Source organism: Agelaius tricolor, unplaced genomic scaffold, assembly GCF_023055355.1.
Source record: "Agelaius tricolor isolate 1412-34295 unplaced genomic scaffold, bAgeTri1.0.p SCAF_5, whole genome shotgun sequence".
In the NCBI taxonomy this organism is placed as follows: Eukaryota; Metazoa; Chordata; class Aves; order Passeriformes; family Icteridae; genus Agelaius; species Agelaius tricolor.
Window position 1 is genome coordinate 9209940 of NW_027269265.1, and position 22269 is coordinate 9232208.

The 22269-nt window shown below is 44.8% G+C and overlaps 1 protein-coding gene across 1 annotated transcript; it reads left to right on the forward strand.

The window, feature by feature from the left end:
- Positions 1-4185: 4185 nt before the first annotated feature.
- On the forward strand, positions 4186-19916 carry TMEM179 (transmembrane protein 179). The gene is made up of 4 exons (XM_071426323.1): positions 4186-4841; positions 8957-9094; positions 10599-10677; positions 11602-19916. The coding sequence occupies exons 1-4, from the start codon at positions 4540-4542 to the stop codon at positions 11779-11781; spliced, it is 699 nt and encodes a 232-aa protein (XP_071282424.1). The 5' UTR covers positions 4186-4539; the 3' UTR covers positions 11782-19916.
- Positions 19917-22269: the final 2353 nt, after the last annotated feature.

The window sequence follows — 22269 nt, forward strand, 5'->3', positions numbered from 1 at the left end:
CTCCCTGGGCTTCCTCTGCAGAGGAACTGCTGTGGCTCTGTGTTTCTCTCCAGAAATAAGCAGTGCATTACTGGTAGCAAGGTGGTAGCCACCTTCTAGACATGCTCCTGTTATTTTTCTTGGCCCACAGAAATGATATATCCAAGGTAGAGTAAATATAAAAACAAATAAAACTGCTCTCAAAAATGTTTTGTCTCAATAATTAATTCCTCAGCAAATTTTCTCATCATAAAACACGTCCTAATGAGCTACCAGGAGGAGAGGAAATTCATCACTTACCTCACAAATATCAACTTGAGAGCACTGCTCATGTCAGATGGCATAATTAATGACTTGAGAGGGAGCATGGAGCAGCACAGCCAAAACCACCATCCCCATCAGTCATTCCACATCATGTTACTTGATCTACAGAGGATTAGCCAGGCAGCTAGAAGGAGATATGGGGCAGAAGGGAATGCAGGCAAATGTGGTATATCTAATCTTGATTTATCCTGGTTGGCTTCCTGCTTATCACTGAGGTGCCACAGCAGTTGGTTGCTCATTGTGTTTTATTTTTGTGGCTTTTCTTATTTTCCCAGAGAAATAAGATTTACAAACGTTGAACTTCACCCTCCCTGAGGCTGAGCAAGCCATCTTCAGCCCCCTGTCAGAACATGGTCCTCTTGGGGTTCAGCTCCTGTTCAGCAGGTCTGGGGGGTGCACAGAGCAGGTGAGACCTCTCTGTGCTGTGGTGAGAGGGGATGCTGTGGTCAAGGGGGTGTTCATGGTGGGCTGCAGCAGGAGCACATCTCAGCTGCTCTTCCTGTGGTGGCACCACCAGAGCTGGGGCGATGTGCAGCCTCCTCTCATCATGCCCATCTCTTGTCTCAGTGCTGTGCAGCTGCAAGACCTGCCCCACTGCTTCCTGCAGGTGTCTGCTCTGGGGGCAGGTCCCTCCTGAGGATGTTCACTGGAGCCAGGGTGTGGGGGATGCTTTGGAGCTGCAGCTCTCCCCACTTGGATGGGAAAGCTGAGACACCAGGCTGGTGCTGCCAGTGCTGTCAGGAGAGCCTGAAACGGCCAAAGGGGTCAGACCAAGGGGTGATCTCCCTGGGGATCCCATCTCCAAGGCTGCCAGGAGCAGGTGCTTGCTTTAGGGAAGAATAGAGGACTCTGGAGATATAGAGGGATCATTTTGTGACTCCACATTCCCAGCAACCTGCTGTGAGGGAATCCTGAGCTGAAGGTTACTTCCCCAGCTCTGCATTTCTCAGGTCCTTGTGGAACTCTTTTTACCAGTAATTCATCTAATATCTTTTGGCACCAGTATTTATTTTTTGCCCTCTGCAGTGTCCTGTGATGTGTACCACAGAACAATTATATGAAGGGAGAAAAATGTGCATCTTTTCCTGTGTTTCAGGGTTTCTGCCTGGCCTGTATATATGGTGGTGTTTGTAGGGGTCTCAGGACTAGGGAAGAGATGAGAATTTGACTCTATGTTTCAGAAGGTTGATTTATTATTTTATTATATATATTATATTAAAATATATTAAAACTATACTAAAATAATAGAAGAAAGGATTTCATCAGAAGGCTTGAAAGGAAAGAAAAAGAATGGAATGATCATAAAATCTTGTGACTGTCCAGCGAGTCTGAGACAGCTGGACTGTGATTGGCTAATAATTAAAAACAACCACATGAGACTAATCAAAGATTTTCTTGTTGCATTCCACAGCATCAGATAATTGTTGTTTACATTTTGTTCCTGAGGCTTCTTAGCTTCTCAGGAGAAAAAATCCTAAGGAAAGGATTTTTCATAAAACATGTCTGTGACAAGTATATCTCATGTTTTCCATTCCCTGTGATAAAAGAATGAATGAATGAATGAATCATCATTCACCTTGCCTTTCTCCCTCACTTTCACCACGCTGAGAAAAGTAAGCCTATCAAATTTACTCCACTGAAATAACTCCATGTTTCTGAAACCAAGCCTAGCAGGATTTTTTTTTAGGATTTACATGAGAGAAGAGTATGAGAAATCCAGGCAGCTCCAAAGTGAAGGCTGACAGGTTTTATCTCCATCCCTTTGCTCACTCCAGTGTGTGCTCACTGCTTAAAACCAAGCTCCAGTAGCTGTCAGGCTGCAAAGTGCAGCTGTTGTATGTGTCTGCTCACATTTGTAAATGCCTGGCTGTGTTTTCTGAAACTCTCCAATAAATGCTCACTTGAGTTAGTTCATCAGCCAAGACAACTTTATCTGCTCTAGAAGTGTCCCCACATTCCCCTGTGCAAACACCCTCGTGCAGCAGAGCCCTGTGGCTGCTGCTGGCAAGATCTGAGCACTGGGCTTGCCCCAGGCAAAGAGCCCTTGGCATCTGCTGGCCCCTTCTCTGGGCTCCAGTGTAAGCAGTAACTGGGCTTTTATGTTGGTGCTGACCTCCCAAGGTAAGTTCAGAAAACATTATCTGGCAAATCTGATGTGTCACATTTCAAAGAAAAGAGTTTCCCACCTCAATCCAGGTCTGATTTCTTTACAGGTAAAGGATAAAACCCTTTGGGAAACAAGCACTTCTTGGAAGCAAGGTTAAGAGCAATATACTTTCCTCCTTACCAATAGACTGAAATATCTTTTCTGTTAGGAGTGCACATCTATCCCCACAGGGCCAGGTCAGTGCTCTATAACTCATCTTACAAAACTGAAATACAATTTTTTGATGATCAGAGCTGGGTAAGGATCAGAAAACTGGCCTGACACATTTCATTTGTACTGAAAAAAGGTTTTATTGAAGAGATGTGGCATTCACAAAGAAATGCTTCCCCTGCACAGATAGAGGGAGATTTCAAGATAATATGCATTACAGATGATTTGCAATGAAACTGTGAATTAATGTCTTCTCTGAGAATTCCCCCAGTGCCCTGCTCTGTATCTGGACTGTATCTGTAACCTCTTACCAGCACACAGAAATAATTGTTTGGTTGCCCAATGGAAACACCAGCCTGAATTCCCATGTGCACTATGTTTGGGATCTCTGTCCCTCATCTGCTTCTCTAAACACTGCCTGGGAAGTGGCACAGTGATAAAATGAGTGGAAACAGCCCTGGGATTAAGAAGTGATTTGAGACCTGCAGCTGATCTCAGACTGGATGTGGTTGGGAAATTAAATTAGGAAATTACCTGGAACTGGACATTAATTGTGTTGTCTTGTGCTGGAGAGAGGATTCATGCCAAGATGGAAAAATGAAATTGGGATTGTGGGGAAACTATAACTTGAGGTCAGTTAAATTTGGATTTTTGTGCCAGAGTGATCTGAGCCCAACTCACATTCCCCTCTCTGATGCCTTTTGCTTTCTGGCATCCTGGCCTTGCAGTTTTGGGCCCTGCAGCAGAGGGGGTGCTCTGGTGTCTTCCCAAGCATGGTGTGGGGCAGGGAGCTGCTCAGCCCCAGGAATAAAATCCCATCTGTTCCTGCCATGTGTTGGACAGCAATGTCCCATTGCTGTGCTGGTCTGTCTCAGCTTGATGCCCAGCAGGAACTTGCTTAAGGTCATTTTCTTCCAGCCCTGTTCCACCTGCCAGCCAGGGAATAACAGAGCTGATCCCAACCCCAGGCAGCCCCTAAATGACACCAAGGCTCAGGAAAAGTTATTCCAGTTCTGGTGAGCCTTTGCTCCCCTTGCAATGCCTTGGTAGGGGGGCGACAGCCTGGGCTAGGAACAAAACCACTGGGTCTGGAGGGGCTGGGGTGGCTGTGGGCTGTGCACCCTGTCTATTATTGCCACCATCTGAGGCTGCTGGCCAGAGTTTTAGAAACTTGGGTCAAAATTTCCTGGGATCCAGCAGCTAGGATGAGGCCAGTCAGCTGGTTTGGGGTATTTGTGTGTGTGTGTGTGTGTGTGTGTGTGTGATGGCATCAACAGGGCAATCATCAGTGTCCTGTGTCATTTGGGGGATCCCCCACCGGCGGTCCCCGGCCCTGCTGGAGACACACGGGCCGATTTAACCCCCTGGGCGCCAGAGGGTAGCGACAGCCAGATTTTCCCGAAGAGAAAACACAACAGCTCTTCCTCTCCCTCTCCCCTCTTCCCCTACAAGCCCTGAAGACATTCACAGGGGCAGCTCGAGCTGCGGGCGAGGGAGCAGCCGTGTCCGGAGGAGGCATCGGACCGCACTGCAATCCATTGCATTGCACTGCGCATCCTCCCTCCCTCCCCACCGCCTGCTGCTGCAGCCTGCCTTCCTCCCTCCATCCCTCCATCCTCTCCGCTTCCCACCTCACATTGCTCCCTCGTGTATCCCTCCTCCCGCATCCCTCCCGCCTACATCGCTCCCTCCTGTAGCGCTCTCTCCTGCATCCCTCCCTCCTCCATCCCTCCTCCTGCATCCCTCTCTCCACTCCTCCCTCCTCCATCCCTCCCTCCTACATCACTCCTTCCTGTATCGCTCTCTCTCTGCATCCCTCCCTCCTCCATCCCTCCCTCCTCCATCCCTCCTCCTCCATCCCTCCCTCCTGCATCCCTCTCTCCACCCCTCCCTCCCTCTGCCTGCGCAGAGCCGCGGACATGGCGCTCAGCAATTTCCTCTTCGCTCAGTGCATCTGCTATTTCCTGGCCTTTCTCTTCAGCTTCATCGTGGTGGTGCCACTCTCCGAGAATGGCAACGACTTCCACGGCCGCTGCCTGCTCTTCACCGAGGGCATGTGGCTCAACGCCAACCTGACGGTGGAGCGGCAGCGCTTCACGGTGCAGGAGTGGGGGCCCGAGGCCGCCTGCCGCTTCAGCATCTTCACCGGGCTCCTGTCCCTGCTGCTGGCCACAGTGCAGGCCTGGAGGACCCTCTTCTTCCTCTGCAAAGGGCACGAGGAGTGAGTATCCCTGGGGATCAGCCCATCCCTGCCACAGGCTGGGGCACGTGGGAGCAGGCTGGGGGTGAGGCGCTGGGCTTGGCACCATCCAGGTCATCGGGCTCCCCGGAGGGGTTTGGGGAGAGCTGGTGTACCACCCGTGTCTGTCTGTCTGTCTGTCTGTCTGTCTGTCACACACCAGGCCGTGTCCAGGGCCCTCTCCAGAGGGTGCACCTGTGGGGTGGGGGGGCTCAGATCCACTGCTGTGCCCCCACTGCCCCTTGGCAGTCCAGTGTGGGCACTCAGCTGCAGTGGGCATGGAAGGATTTGGGGGCTGTGGGGTGATGCTGGAGGCTGGGGCTCGCAGGGGCCTGGTCCCACTACACATCCATGCCAAAGGAGGTGCACTGGGCCTGGGAAAAACCTTGAAACAACATGGTTGTGTGTGGGGGGGCAGAAGGGAGAAGCTGGTGCCTCCCCTCTCTTTTTGGTGCTGCTTTTGCTGTGTACATGGCAGCTACTGCAGACAACAACTATTGCTTGGTTACAGCATGAGAGCAGCACTGAGCGCTCCTGTAGCAGCTCAGGGTGGCCCTGGCTGCTGGCTCCTGGGCTCACATAAACCAAGGGACAATCCCCTCCTGCAGCAGCTCAGGGTGGCCCTGGCTGCTGGCTCCTGGGCTCACATAAACCAAGGGACAATCCCCTCCTGCAGCAGCTCAGGGTGGCCCTGGCTGCTGGCTCCTGGGCTCACATAAACCAAGGGACAATCCCCTCCTGCAGCAGCTCAGGGTGGCACTGGCTGCTGGCTCCTGGGCTCACACGAACCAAGGGACATCCTCTAGCAGTGTGGGGAAGGATTTCACAGCATCCCACCCCAACAGGGGTAGTCAGAGGCTTGGTGGGCCAGGCAGCAGCTCAGGAGCACAGTGATGTTCTGTGCTTGCCTCTCTGGGAGGGCAGAGACCCTGGTGCAGGTAACACAGGTGCTGCAGGGCCAGGTGTAGACAATGCACTGGTGGCTGTCTAAACTAGGAAAATATTTTTCCCATGGTTTAGGATCCATGCCAAGGGTTAATCACTCCTGTCTAGGTCTATTTGGACTAGAGGTTTCTTGAGTAAGGGGCTGTTGCATCTGGGCTTGGCAACCTTGGAGACTGGGTAGCAGTGTTGTCTTTCTGGCTCTTTCCAAGCACTCTCAACCTGTCTCATAAACATGCTGCAGTAAGTGAGGACCAGAAACTTATTCCATATTAAAACATACCTTACACTAAATACAACCACAGAGTTCTTAATATCTTTGAATTCAGCTTCCTCAGGTGATCCAGTATCTGTAGAGGGTTAATTGAATCTCAATGCTTTGCAGGTCAGAACTAGCTAATTTTTAGAAGAAACCAGCAGTGAAAACCTTGTAATGGTGACATTTGGATCAGATGTTTGGCCTGCTTCCCAAAGTGGCTGTTATCTTCAAAACTGTTGGGCAGGCCCCTGAAAAGTGTCCCTTTAGGAGCTCCTTCAGGCTCCTTTGGGAGTTGTATAACTCTGTTCATAGCTGCTCCAGGCAAGAAAGGCAGAAGGCTGTGGGGTGGTGGGGAGCAAAGATGGAGCAAGTTGGGACAATGAGATACCCACAGAAGACCACAGGAGGGTACAACATGGCAAGATGCTTGGGAACAGCAGTTTCTTGGTAAGAAGGAAGGTCTGTCCTGTTCCACATCAGCCACCATGTGAAAAGCAGGCAGGGCTCATGCTGTCCTGATTTTGGGCAGCCATTTTTTAATGGTTCAAATGGGTGCAAAACCATTTCTGTTTGGATGGAGAGATAAATGTGAGCTCCTCACCACCCATGATAATTGTCTGTTCTGATTAGAGGTAGTTGAGGAAGAGCCAGAATGTCCTAACTGATGATCCTATCAAGGAGGATCACTGCTCCTGGGCCAGCTCCAGGGTGAGCCAGCCAAGGCAGTCAGGGTTGGTTAGCACCCTTTGCATCTTTCATGCCCAACGGCTTTGAATGATTGCTGACATGCAATCTAGCAGTTATGACTGCTAAAAAACCTTAAAAGGGTCTCAGCACCCCTTGCCTCAGCAGCCTGGGGGTCTTCAGCTCAGCTGAAGGGTAGAGGTACAACTCAGATACTTCATTGCTGGGATTGCAAAGCAACTTCAGGTGTAAACATTCATTATTAAAGGGCATTCACTCAATCTGCAATGCATAGCTTGAAGTTCTAATCTAAGGAGGAAAAATCAGGTAATCTAAAGATCCAAATAAGCAGTCTGTCACGATGCCCTGGCAGTGATGATGGCTTCTCTTGCCAGATGCAAATCAGGTGCAAGGCTGAGCCCTGCTTTGTCAGTGGAAAGTCAGATCCTGGACCATGGAACCTCTCTTGATGCAGGGTAGGAAATAGAGGGACAACTGGAGACTCTGGGCTGTGATGACCCACTCAACAGTCCTGGTAACTGCTCCTTTTCTAGAGCTGTTACTAATTCTGGTTCCAGGTCTGTTTTATTCTGTGAACAGCTCAAGTCTTTTCTGCCTCCCAGGACAGCATTCCATGCTAAGGTGCACACAGAGGATATGATCTGACTTCAGCAATGCTTGGGATGAAATCTAGGCTAGGTGTGAAGTCAGGGCAGAGAACATGCAGAATTCTGGAATCTCATAGCAGCTCTCACTGTATGGGTGACCCCAGCACCCAGCAAAGCTGAGCTGATCTACTTCAGCAAGCCCAGCTAAGCCAGAGCAGGATTTGGCTTATTGTTCATCCAGAAGTCAGGTATCCTGGCATCCAGCATCCATTACAGTCTATAGGGGCACTTCTTGAAGGTGATTTATTTCACTTTTCTATCAGTCTTGGGGTGGGACAACTGTCACTTTGAAGAGAGCCTAGACAGTCCCTCTAAGGCCTCATCAACCCAAGAGCAAACATCCTAACTCTGCTGATAATTGATTCCTCATCTCATTTTAAAGAAGTTCTCCTGAGGTCACAAATGTATAGTGTGTAACCTGTAGAAATTAGGATTGTCCAGCCCAGAACCTTCCAGGACTCAGGCACTCATTTAAAAAGCCTCTTGGCTTTTCATTTGATGAGCAACCAGGGAAAAGAAATGACTGAGGTTTTTTTTTCTTCTCTGGGGTAAGTAGATTCATTCTATCACCAGGACAATGAGTGGCACTGGTGAGAAATTTGTCATATTCATCTTTACCACACACTGAATAGGATGACCTGCCTCCTGGAGCTGCCAGTCGTTCCCCAACCTGGAGCAAATGTCCAGTTTTTACATAATGTGGCATTCCAAGGTGTCCTATTCTAAACAGCCACTTAGAGAAGTTGCAAGTAGAGAAGGCCTTTGCTGGGTGACTGGGATTAGAAACTTTTCACGGCTAAAATTCAGGTGAGGTGTTAAAGAGTGAAAATGAGAGAGTGATTCCATGGCCTTATGGGAAATCTGTGAGCATCCCACCCATCCCACTCCAAACACTGCATGTACTGAGGGCAGGCCCTGGTGGGGCAGATTTAATGGGCACCATCAACTTCTCTCAGATGAGAGAAGTTGATATTCAGCTGGCAGACACAGCAAACTGACACCAAAGCCAGAGAAATCCTGGGAGAATCTGGCCTGCTCTGCAAATTGCCCATAAAACTGAGATTCGTGTCCTATGATGCCAGTACCTTGTGTTACATTGCTTAAAGTGATTATAGCTATCAGTTCTGTGTTTTTTATTTTTAGTTTCCCTCTTCTAAGCAATTTTTGTCCCAATTATCACTTAAGTCATGAAATAATTTTAGCTGCAGTTACTACATAATTTGAGCTAATGACATTTATTTTAACAATGGTGATTTTCATCATTACAGCTAATGAAAGCCACATTGTGTATGAACAATCACCACTCATTATGTAAAGCCACATCTTATGGTTAAAAAAGAAATCAAAATCAAAAGCATTTGCAAGCGAAGGTAGTGTGACTCAAAATCAAGCCCATAGTGTTTCAATGTATTAGGTGTTCTTAATTAAAGATGTGTTTTAAATGGAAACTGATATCTTTGTGCCCACTCTGTGCTGCTTACAGAGACTGCTGATGTTGTGTTTCAGCTGTTTATGAGTTACATTTTTCTTCCCTTTTATTACAGCTCTTTCTTTTACGCCTTCCTGAATCTGCTGATCAGCGCCTTTGTGGTGTTCATCACATTTATTGCCAGCACTATAGTGAGTGTAGGATTTAACATGTGGTGTGATGCAATTACTGAAAAAGGAAGCATGCCAAATAGGTTAGTATTGAAGAATACATTTTATTCCTTTTATTTTTTTCATATAGGCACAATTGAGCTGTGCTGTTACAAAGTGTAGTTATTACACACAAGGTGAGCAAGGGGGAGAAGGCATCTGTAATATGAAAATCCAGAGTTTTTTCATGTGGAACAAAACATAGAAAATCAAACTTCTTTTTGTTTGTTTATTTAGAAGGCCACAAAGAAAAGTGTGTTTCCATCATATTTTGTGGTCATGATCACATGAAAAACAAATCAATTTTGTTAAATATTGTTTTATTTCCAAAGGAATGCTAGATTTAGAGTTTTTCTAAGAATGGGGGAAGTGTGGCCTTGTGAGCAGGACAGGGGGCTGGGGGCCAGGGCTTCTGGCTTGCAGTCTTGGTTCTGCCCCCAACCCACTGTGTGACACCAGGCAAGACACTTATCCTGCCTGTGCCACAACTCATCATCAGACAAAACATTTGGGGTAGAGTTCCTTGCCTTGTAGTGATGCTCTGGATGCATTGAGAGCCACAGGATGGAAAGCACTTTGTAAGTGTAAAGTACAGATGGTTGATGCTTTGTTACAGTCACAAAATGTACAGCTCCTAAAATGGTCCCCTGTATCCCACGATGCTTATGCTCCTTATGGGGAACATGATAAGTCGAGGAAGATTTGCTCCTGTCAAACAAATAATGATGAAGAGAGAGGAAATTGTGACATTTTATGTCATATGATATTGAATAAATGTACTACTTAAAGCATACATTTATGTTGCTGCACATTGTCATATGTTGTAAAATGCCATAGTGAATGTTCTGTTTAGGGCTGCAACGATTAATCGAATTACTCGAATATTCGGTTAAAAATTCAGTTACAAAAAGCATCTAATCGAATATTCGGGTAAGAACCCAAGATGACCGACAGCACTGAAAAGGAGAGAGAAGAGGCTGCAGAAATCAACCAAGAGGTAGAATGACAACCTCAAAATCCTGGGATATTTTTCACACCAATAATGGTCCAAGTTATTTGTAAAATCTGTAGGCAGCCCCTATCTTACCATCAGAGTATCGTCTCCTTGCTGGAGCATCCGAAACAAAAACACAATTCCTTCTTCTGAGGCTTTTCCTGATGAAGTCAAAAGGTAACAGAGGATCATACACTTTGTTTCATTGAGGGGTGAAACTACCAACCTGGGTGATGCCAGGGGCAAATCTGTGGGAGGCGAGGGGGCAGTGGGAAAGAGGGGTTTAAGGATGCTGGTCATAATAACTATTACAATTCCACTTATGAAAGATTTGTGTTATCATTTACATGATTTTTTTTTTGTAAAAGAAAGTAATTTAGAGAAGATCAGCAAGCAACCTGATGATTGCAATAACTTAATTATCCTCTGATAGAATGTGCCATTGTGACTGCTCAAAATACATTTAATATGTTGTTTCATTTTATATTTGATTTGCCTAGAATATTTTAAATTTTTTTCTTTTGTTTTTCCCTTCCAAATGCCTTTCTGGGTAGCTGTGAAGAGTTGCAGGATATAGATCTTGAGCTGAACTTGGAAAACTCTGCTTTCTATGACCAATTTGCTATTGCACAGGTAGGTCAGACTAAGTCATGGTTCTATTCCAGTTAATTTGCCATTTGCTTATTGTCCTGGGATTACTGGAGCTGAACTACCATTCTCAGAAATCAATGGGAATGTTTCCACTGACTTCAGTAAGTGCTGAATCAGAATGATAGTGATGGGCACATTTGCCTTTTAAATTCAAAACAGACAGTTTTGAATACAGATATGTCAAAGCTTCACCCTGCCACTGATCTTGTTAATCATGACAGAAAATTCATTGTTCATCCAAAGGATCAGGTCTGCAAAAGTTGCAGCAATCTGGTGTCCTGGATCTCATCATTACTGTTCAAAATAATTTCTGACCTGCACAACGTTGTGGGGTTCCTAGTTTTGCCTTCCTTGACTTTGACTGAGATCACCTAAGCTATATAAATATCAGACCCTTGAAAATAAGCAAAGATTTATTCATTCAGATAGGGCTGTTTTCTGATGAACCCATGAGAATTAGACCTCTAAGGCTGTCAGACCTTTCTATTGAATATTCTAGCTCTAAGTCAATGATCAGCCAGTGAACACTGGGACATGAGCACACAGTAATTTTGCAGGGATGACAGGCACATCCCTGCAGGGCTGCACCCTTACAAAAGCTTATGTTGTCCCACATGGAAAGAGGCATGGACGATTCCTTGAAGGTAACCCTGCCTCTTGGGTGTCAGCAAGCTTTTTGCCTTTTTGGCCAATATTGGCACCTAGATGCCCAGCTCAGGCATAACTGCATTTAGGAATGAAATATGCCATAAAAGTGACTCCTTTACCTGAAGAACCCAGGACCTCCCTGGATTTGGCATGACTCCATGGGTTTTGGTCCAGCTGAGGTTTGCATAACCACATGGACAGCTGACTTTGTTTTCACAACACTGTCCTGACCTCTTTATGATTTCTTTCCTTCTCCAGTTTGGTCTCTGGGCTGCCTGGCTGACCTGGCTGGCAATTACCATCCTGGCTTTCCTGAAGGTTTATCACAACTACAGACAGGAGGATCTGCTAGACAGCCTGATCCATGAGAAGGAGCTGCTGCTAGGAAGGTCCCCTTCACGATCCTCTTTGCAAGATGACAAAAGTGGCATGATCTAAAGTGTAAGCAAATTTCCAGGGCAGGATCTAGATTTTATTTTTCACTAATGTGAGCTGAAGCTGAGTCAGGGTATTGAGTGTGTGAGATCTTTTCTTTTCCTGAAATGAAATGTAATTGTGAATTACTCACTTCCCCCATGAGAAATTGTTGGCAGAAATACTGATACTAAGATAAAGAGAATGAACTGCCCTATGTGCCTGTGGCACAGCAAACTTTCTGTCCTGTGCAGGCAAAATTTGTAACCTGCCCTTGTCAGCAGAGCTCCCACGTGCCATGGCTGGCTTTTGGGACAGGGGCCATTTCTGAGGACTGAGCTGGCAAGACCAGGCTACAGCATCCAGGCTATTTCTTCAAACTATTCTTCAACAATAGATGTAACTGGAGCTGCATTCAGTCTCTCCTCTCTCCCTCTCCTCCCTTTGCCAGTGGAGCTGCCCCTTGTTGTGTTTTTATCCTGGGAAGCTGCAGCTCTGGATGGGGTGCAGGCTCTCGCTGTCTCTGCTTTTGCTGTGTATGGATGCAGTGCTGACAAACACGTTGCTCCTGCTCTGATTTTATTTCAAACATAGAGACCTGTGCTCCAGACTTGATATTTAATATTGGACAGTGTTAATGAATTCCATGAAACCTGTGTATTATTATAGCACCTGTCAAAAACTGTGTGTAATATGGAAGGATGACGGAGAACATTTCTTTCTGGTTGTGGTTTTGTTTCTTCTTAGATTTTGGCATGAGCAGCATTTATTATGACTCCTGAAGTGAACTGTAGCTAGAAATTGCTGAAGCTTGCATACTAAGAAATTAAGCTGAATAGATAGTGTTAATGCTTGTGCATTTATAAATGTAACTTGATCCCTAACATTGTATACTATTCTGTTTTGAATATTCGAATTTATTTGTGATATTTATTTCATATAGGATATACAAAATTACTGTAAGCATTTGCATTGTAGGTTTCTATATATAAGCATAGCAATGAGTTCAAACAGCTGAGTTATTTTATTGATTGTTCAGTGCTGAATGGGTCCATTCTCCCCACTCATGGGCAGGAGTTCCAGGGCAGATAAATTTCCTGTGAAAAGGATGAAGGATTGCTGTTTACACAAAGCTCACTGGTGACTGTGTTGCTGATTTCAGTTTTGCTTGGCCAGTGCTTCAACAAATCAGGTGGATTGTTGAGATCAGAGGTAGCTCTGATAATTAAGAGGAGTCACTCAGAGGAGTGTGGGATTTGCATGGCAGAGAAGTAAAGCTGGGCTAGGATTAAGCATTTATCCCCAGGTACACATTGCACAGAAGACCCCAAATCAGCAGAAAACTTAAGCAAACAACTAAGTTTGGACTGAAGATTTTTTGGGAGTACACTGACACTGCCTGTGGTACCTGTGTTTGAGTTGAGACTAATTTTATTGTAACAGAAGTGCAAACCACACATGATTATATGACCTGGTAAATCAGAATGAGGGGAGAGAGGACAGCAGGCTTCTCCCACATCAGAGCTCAAGCCTGGGGTTAGCACAACTGTGCAGATTTACTGTTGTGTTCTAGGGACTCTCTGATGCTTAGTTAAGTACCAGCTTAAGCATTTCATTGAAACAGAATTTGATGTCATGACAAGTCCCTCAATTATTAAGCATTTTAGGGCATAAAATCTGACATTGTATTTAACTGCCAAAATATTCTCATAGGCTTAGAGAAAAAACCCTCCATGGGCTCTAAGCAGTAATCCAGCCCTGTGAACATTGCTTACAGCCCCAGCTGAACATTGCTTATGGCCACAGCTCTCTGTAGAGAGGCCTTGTTCTTCAGCATGATTTCTGCCCACAAGAGAATTCAATTCCTCTGAAAGCTTTGCAGCAGTGGCTTTTTTTGTAGTTGGGAGTTGACATCAGAGGAGGACTCCTGGAGAGGGAATCAGAGACCAAGTTAATTAATGCCAATTTAAAATTCGGATATCAGGACTGTTAGAGTGCCTTTTTTTAATTCATTTGGTCTAATAATTTGGGTATTAAGAAAAGTTTCTTCACTGAAAGGGCTGTCAAGCACTTTCACACACTGAACAGGCTGCTCAGTGAAGTGGTGGAGTCAGCATCCCTGGGTGTATTTAAAGGAAAGGTGGGTGTGGCACTGAGGGACATGGTTTAATGGTGGCCTTTGCCATGCCAGGTTAATGGTTTGAGTGGATGTTCCTAGAGGCCTTTTTCAATCTAAGTTACTCTGTCTCTAGTAGGAGATATACTCTTGCAAGTACTTGAGTCCCTTGCCGGGGAATGACCTTCTTCATATCCTGAAGAGCTTGGGTCTTGTAAGTTAGCCTGTGTCCCCAGTTTCCCCATTTTCTCCAGCTGTAAAAGGCAGTCTCACTTTCACTCAGCAGTGATGTCTCTTCCCACAAATTACTTCAGTGCACACCTTACTCCTTGTGTGGAACCATGATGCTGCTTTGTATAATATATTTTATGTATATGCCAAATCAGGCTTAGGCTGAAGTGAGGTGTGGGTTGGGACCACTGTTCCTGGTGTTGCCTGAGGGTTTGAAGAACCACGAGGCAGAAGATAACAAGTGTCTTCTTGTGGTTCTTGCTCTGAGGTACCAGGGCCCAAGCCTTGTCTCTGGCTCTGAAAGAGAGGATGCTGCTTGTGGGTGAGGCTGTCTGGAGCTCATGTTCTCTTCTACCTCTCCTGTCTCAAAGTCTTTTTCCTCCTTTCCACTTCCATGAGAAGCAGCAAACACTGGTCCTGGGTTTGGAGTTGCCATGCAAAATGGAAAGAGGCTGAAGCTCTCCTATGAGTCCCATGTGAATGGGGCTGTTTTTCACAGCTTTCCCATGCCAGTCTGTTTTTCACAGCTTCTCTGCCTTGGCCAGGTGAGGTGAGGCAGGTACTCCCTGGCAAGCATCAGTGATGCTTAAAAGCAGAGCTGTTTTTGATGGAAGCCCCTGTGTGAGTCAGAAGGCAGAGCATGTAGTGAGAAGCTTCCTGGCTGACCCAAAGGGAGGAAGGGTATCCTGCAACTCCCAGTTTTTGGACACACTTGGTGTTTTTTATTTGCACTAAGTTTTCTGTAACCTCTTCTCCTAAAGCTTAGGCACTCAGGCCAAGCTGGTGATGCCAAGCTGGAAATGGGTAAGAATTGTGGTGTAATTCATGCACACACACATGCCTACCTGTGGTATAATTTATGCACACATACATCATACCTGTGCACACATACATCATACCTGTGCTCTCTCTCATGCACTTCTCTCTTCTGTACATTTCTGACGCCTGATTTTAGTCACCCACAGCCCACCAGCACATCGTGGGGCAGAATCAAATTTTGCATTTCTGTGACATTTCAATACCTTTAATTTGCCATGTCTAAAGGCAGGGAACACTCTAGGAAGAGTTGTATTCAAAGAACTGGAACACTGTATGGTACTTATACTGTATTTATTTATTTATTGTCACATAGTGCAAGGGGGAAAAGCTTTGTGGCCTTTCCAAGGCACTGGGCTGTTGCCACACTATTATTCTGTCATACCAAATATATTCTCTGGCTACCATCTGTGGTTTAATTCCCCACCAACTCCCTGCCAGCAGTCCTCAATGGGCTAGGAGAATCTGAGCTAACAAGTGTCATCTGAGCTTTTAGATCAATGCTGTTTATTATTATTTTTTTTATAATGGAGAAAAAACTGGAGCCATCTTTTGGAACAGAACTTCCTCATGAGTGCATTTATGCTCAAAACATCTTATACCACTAACTCATGAGGCATCTTTCAGCTGGGAAATTTCAGTGGGAATCACAAAAATAAGAGCATGATGGTTTACTGTAAAAACTGAAGGACACATTTGTACTATAGCAACGATTCTATGGCCCCTTAAAAAAGGAGGTGTTATAAAAACCAGTGATGGGATGGATGATTGAGTGTACAGACCTTGTCATGAAAGCATTCTCTGTGTATGTACAATGTACACAGATAAATGCCAGTTCCACTGCTCTTCTGTGATGTGGATTTAGGCTCTTCTCAAAGCAGCTCTGGCTGGAGTAGTTGTTAGAATGCCTTAAATTTCTGCACTTCCTTTTACTCAGCAATGGGACTCGTGCAATGACAATTGTTATTATGATACCCAGAGGAGGAATTGATGTGGGCAGAGTAGGAAAGCACTGGCCAATGCATAACCTGCCAAAGGCTGAGATGAGTTTCTAATGCAGGTTTGCAGGTGTTTTAATTACTCTCCTTTATCTGAGTAACATCCTGCTGCTAGAATAAATTAGTCCAGTTAGGAACAGAGTCAGATTTCCCTTCAAGGCCTTCACTCCCCAGTATGGAACACTGCTGATTTAACCTGTGTGGTGTTCAGGATGGAAGCAGAGTTGCAAGGAAGAGGAGCTCACACTTTACAGTCATGTTGCACACAAACCTGGCATTGGGTGTGTGTGGGTTTTGTCATCTCCCTTTTTCAAAGCCTTCTCAAACATATTGCATGTAAAATCACTTTTACCATTTAAATTATTACTTTAGCAAAAATCCAGACAGTAATTTTTACTGGAAAGACTGACAGTATTTTGTGAAAAACCAATCTGGACTATGACAAAACTTTTGAGTTTTTTTCTGTATCCTTGAGTGAATGAGCATCCTGGCTGTGTCCAGATCCTAAGTCTGTGCCTCAGACCATTTCCTTTGCTGATGGAAAGAGCCCATTTTTATCTCTTGGAATGTTTGCTTTGGAGACCACAAATATCCCTTCCTTCTGGTTAGGCAATCTGGGAAAAGAGGAAGGCTTTACCTGCAGTGACAAAATGCTAATGTAACTTCATAAGCACAGAAGTTGTTTTCAAACTATTTCTATTCATGGCACTAGTGCCTTGAAATACATGTTTCTATTTTTGTCCTCCATAAGAAGGAGGAAAACTATCCTGAGTTGTATTTTAGTACTCACATATCTGCACCTAAATGTTTTTTAATGGATTTTTTAAATAACAAAATTCAACTCTGTGATTTATGAAGTTAAGAACTGCATAGAAAACAGGACTTTGATGCTCTCCTGATGTTGAAGGGAACTGCACTCTCTCAGAAAAACTATTTTTGTTTCTGAACAAACAGGAGGTTAGAACAGAATTTACTTAGGATATTGCAAGTACTGCTTATTTCAGTGCAGGCACTTTATGAATGTCTTTCCATCCTGTTGTTAGGAAGAGTATTAGCATAGCCATGTTTTCTCTTTAGTTTTTTTTTGTCCATGCCAAAGAGTGTAATTTAACTGCTATTGCAAACATAGACGAATCTGAATGTATTCACCCCAGTGCTTAAAGATCTCTACCTCTCACAGCTGCCATAACTGCTTGAACTGTCATTGCACACAGTAGAGAAAAAAACCTGAATCCATGTGAGAGTCTAAATCCTATTTCCATAGACAGCTAAAGGATTTAGGATTTAATGCTTATTAGCTTGCTGTAAAATCCTCTTTGCTAAAAACCAGGCATAAGTACCTGAGAAGTGCTGTGTGAATAGCACTTTGCATTGGTCAAATAATGATATCATTTTAGTTTGGGATTTTTAAATTTATTTTTTTCTCACCAAAATAAAAAGACAACAACAGCAATTCATTAGACGTGAAAGGTTATCCTTGATCCCCCTTGAATCCTTCTGCTGGAGCTCTTCTACTTGGCTTGAAATTCCTAAATAAGAATTATTTAAAGTGCTGGCTCTGGTGTTTATCAAGGAGATAAACTACTTGGAAGCAAGAGCTGCTCTCTGAAATAGCTGGAATTTTTTTGTATGTGGTGGAAACCCAACATGAGAAGGTTTTGTTCCCTCTTGCCACTTGATTGTGTTGTAAAGTGAGGGTTGAGCCAACCTGCCAGGAGGTGAGAATGATGATTTGTAAGTACTGTTGGCATCTTGGATGATTTCTCACACAAGTGGGTAAACTGTCCTGAGACTAAACTACTCTTCATCTCTTCCTTATTTTCTCCTTGTTTTCCCCTAGATTTGGGCAAATTTGACTCCACTGTGGGTACAGACTCTGAAGTGTACTTATGAATGTGAGAAAAATTGCAGTCACTATGGAAAATTTTGTCAAAAAAATAACAAAAACAGTCAAGGATTTTCCCTGTTCTCATTCAGCCTCTCTGGATCGTGCCACTGAACCCTTCCCTTTACATAAGCCAGGCCTGATTTGGGTAATGTGTTGCCCTGGGAGGTTTCCAAGGCTGGTGCCACCAGTCTCTCCAGGAACCTGGTGGAATTAAATGAGTGCTATGTTAAACCATAAAAAAACTGTTTGAAAATTGTCATGGTATCCCGCATTACACAGTCCAGAACTCTTCACCCCATCTCTCCTGCAGCAGAGAGAATTATTTCTCCCAATTAACACTGTGAAGTCCAACAGTTTGTGTCTGAAACACAGCACATCTTCCTGGAACACACAGGATCTGGGTTGCATCAGTGATTCCATTCCACTTTCTAGGCTGCTGCAACACTTTTAGCCATGGTTGTTGAAGCAGGGTCCAGCATTTGACTTCATAAGCTGCTGGCAGCCTCCTTATTAAACCACATTCTTTGAGAGCAGCAGGCAACCCCTTTGCTCAGTGGTTCTGAGAAGCTCTGTACTCAACAGAATCCTTCTGGAGGGGACCCCTCCACTGGGGTCCACAGCCAGTGCACACTGATGGTATCAGAGCAATTCTGGTCAAACACAGTCTAATTAAAACAGTCTGAGCTACACAACTGAGAGGTCAATATATTGTGATCTGAAATACACTCCAGAGAGGTTTTTGAATGCTTATAACCAAAACAAAAATAACAAAACAGCCCAACAGTTCCACTGAAGTTTCCTCCCTCTGCATCCTTTAATCTTCAAAAACATTCCTGCAAACTTCAGAGAGTATTTTATTGCTATCAGGCTGATTGGGTCTTATTTCTCACATCTCTTCATGACAGAGACAAGGACAGCTGAGGTGTGCAGAACAGTGGCATCAGTCTGAACAGAAATAGTTAATGAAGAGTCAGTGCATTTCCTGTGAGGGATTTCAGCTTTTGGGCTGTGACATGAGGGAGTGGTACTGACACTGATTTCAGCCTCTGCTTGGCCTGCTCAGCCCCTACCTGCTTGTGTGGCCTCACAAATTACAGAGCATCCTCTTGAGGCATGTGCTGACCCAAAGTCAGCTTCTGGAGAGAGCCACCTGTGCCAGCTGTGCAGGAATCTGCTGTAAAGGTGCTGACATTGCCACCAGGTTTGGAGGAAAGCAGATCCAGATACTCTGCTGCCCTTTGCCCAGTGCAGCTCTTGACTTGCCCAGGGAAGGACTGGCTGTTCCCAAATCTCTGTAGAGTTGGCATTTGTGAGGACAGCTCATTAGCACCCATAGTTTTAAAAGGTTTAGTGGTTTTGTGTGCTACCACCTGCAAAGATCTGAAGCAGATCTTTATTGCTTATAAGTGAGTGCAGAGCCTGAAAGCATTTCAACCTCTCTGAAATATGTGTTCTCTGATGTATGAATTCATGAGCTCCTGTCTCTTACAGCCACCTGGGAAAAGCTTTATAAGAGTCTAGATTATCTAATTTTCAATGTCTTAAAATTTTTTTTAATGCTGCTTAAGAGGTTCCTACAGTGGGTATTTGGGGAGAAAACAGAACACTTTTTCATAATTTGTTTAACCACTGAAAGCAGTTGAGGAGCAGATCCCTCACCAGTGTACATAGATTATCCTGTGAGCAGCCACACCAGTCCACACAAGCTGAGGGTAGAGCCTGGCCTGTTTTGAATATTATCTCTGTTTATTTGTATGGTCTTTTGCAGTGTAATGACTGCTTCAATTGCATGTGTTTGACAAAACCAGAAAGGGAGTGAGGTATATTATTGTTTTGATACAGTCTCAAAAGGGAAGCTTTTTACTAGCATTTTAATACAGCCCTTTGTAAACACCCAGCAAAGAAAAATGCTGAATCCAATCCTTCTGCTAGTGCAGTCACTGACTTTCCTGTGGCTTTAGTAGGAGCTGGACTGGGTTCAGTGTATGTGGTACTCTCCAGCATTACTGATAAAGAGTTAATGTGTTTTATATATTGATGCTTTTTGCTGAACAGTGCATCGGCTTTTTATGATTTGGTGAAATATAAAAATAAATTATTTGAAAATTCATTGTTTCTGTGCCTGTTCTTTGAAGGTGAGTTTAAATTGTTACAATATAAGATAAAAATATGTTCTCAAAGTCAGTGGTAGAGTCTTTGTAGTCATTCCCCAGCCTCTCCATGCCACAACTTGTGTAGTCAAGGGTATGCCCAGCCATCCTCAGCTGCCTGAGCCCTTTTGGCATCCCCTTCCAACAGTTCACCCTAATTCCATTGGAGACAAGGAGAAAATGGTCCTGTGTCAGCATGCAGCTGGTTTGTTACCAAATGTAAAGGGAGACCACAGGCTGCATGGACAGGCCATTTTTCCAAATGCCAGCTGGTTAATTTCCCTCATGTAGCATCAGTCTTTCTCTTCAGAGGTGGGCATAAAGGTTCCCAACAGCTATCTTGGAGCAAAGAATTAATAAGAAACAAGTCTACACTATTATCTTATAGGTTCCTGAGTTATTCCTTGAGGGCAGCTGGTAACACCCATTTGTGGTCATAAGCTGCCAGCTCTTCTGCTTGTTTCTAAGTGGCAAAAGGCAGAAATGACAATTACAATTGCTGCTATGGGCTCATTTCCAGACTATCAGGGTTGAAGGAGATGAAGGGAAGGAAGGGGACTCGAGGCAGTCTTTGGGACTGCCTTTCACTGGTGCTAATGCTGAGTGCATCAAAAGGTTAATGCAAAACCATCCAGTATCATCTCTGTGTGTCTTTTTCTATCTCCTCTGATCCTGTGGGTGTGGATAGTGCTGCTGCAATCAGATGCTGTCGATGTGCTTGAAGAGGGTGTTGGCAGCTGCCCTCCATCCGTTCACACTGCAGGAATGTGCTGAACACTGTCAAAACAACACTTACCCTTCTGCTGTGCTCTGCTTGTTTCTGCTGTGTGTTAGTTACATACTCCCTGCATCAGGGAATTAAAGCAGCACTTTTACCCCTACTAGGGACTGCCATTAGTCCATTGTCATGCACAGACACCTGCTGCTCTCCCCTGCCCTTTGTCTCCTGACACTGCTCCTGGGAATGCCTCCTACCACTGTCTGCTTCAAAAACTGCCCCACGGGCCCTGTCCTACATCACTCCCTCTTTCAGCCCTCTATGTCTAAAACACAGCCCTTTACAATTCATATATTTGCAGTACAATTACATTCATTATACAATTGCCCAGAGCTGGTTGGCTGCAGCACTTTTGACTTCTGAAGCAATTCATCATGCTGGCTCCAATGTGAATTCTGGTGAGCATCTCCACTTTTTGCAATAAATTATGTATTCTCTCTCCTTTTTATCCTCTATTGGGAAATTCTCAAGAGTTGTACCAAAGGAAAATATTACCCAGCATGGCCAGCAAGGGGATTATTACCCAACACAGATAATTTTATTTAACTTTAGAGAGCCAAACTCATAAAGGTGTCACACCCAGAAAAAAACCCATTGAACAAGAATAAGGAGAAATCACATCCAGCTCACAGTGATGAGGATAAAGCTGTGATGGCTAAAGAATGAAGGGGCAGAGAGGGAAAGGGGGTTGTGTGTGCTTAAGCAGTGTGGGTGAATGGAAAAAGAGCTTCACTGTGAGAAGGAAATAAAAGAGGTAAGTCCACAGTGATGTTGTGCAGCAGTAAAGAAATGCAGACCCACGAGCTGGAATTTTTCTCCTATTTCCAGTCATGTTATTGACTCACTTCATTCACTCCCACATGCAATGGCTTTCTTAGCTTCAGTTTCTTCACCTACAAGATGCCACTGCTCTCCCAGAAACAGGTTTTAGCTTTCATTTATTTCAAACCTCCTGGCTTCAAGGCAATTTTAGTTTGGCTTTCTGCTGCCTGCCAAGTATCTGACTGAGCACAGTAAACAATCCTGACCCAGGAGACCTTTTAAAGCCATGGTGAGACCTCAACAGTGGTCTCAAGATAACTCGAGAGCTGCCTTTTCCCATGCCCAAAACAGTCCCAAACAGAGCCAACACAAAAGCCAAAAATAACTGTTCCTCTGCTGAATATCCCTGACAGCCCAGATGTGATAGCAGTTCTCCCTCACACCAATAAATTGTGCCCCAACAAGAAGAATGTGGACATTTTCCTTTTGCAGCAGGCTCAGTGTAAAGGTGGTCCTCTCTCCATGCCCTGGGGAGCTGTGCAGGAAGGTGAGCACATGGATGGTCCTCACACCACCTCCACATTTTCCCTCACAGTCCTAAGAGGAGTCAGTCCAGAGCCAGAAAGAATCACCACTGATTTGCCAAAGAGTTTCAACATGGACAGTAAAAAGATCACAAACGTTCAAAAAATGCAAACAGAAGTCGAAATCACCCCCCTGCCCCATGCAGGTCCCAATCGAAACCTTTTCCCCAGAGATTCACCAGCACACAG

Coding starts and splice junctions, on each gene's coding strand:
- TMEM179 (XM_071426323.1), top strand. CDS start 4,540: ATGGCGCTCAGCAATTTCCTCTTCGCTCAGTGCATCTGCTATTTCCTG. Junction 4,842..8,956: donor CTCTGCAAAGGGCACGAGGA/GTGAGTATCCCT, acceptor CTTTTATTACAG/CTCTTTCTTTTACGCCTTCC. Junction 9,095..10,598: donor AAAGGAAGCATGCCAAATAG/GTTAGTATTGAA, acceptor CTTTCTGGGTAG/CTGTGAAGAGTTGCAGGATA.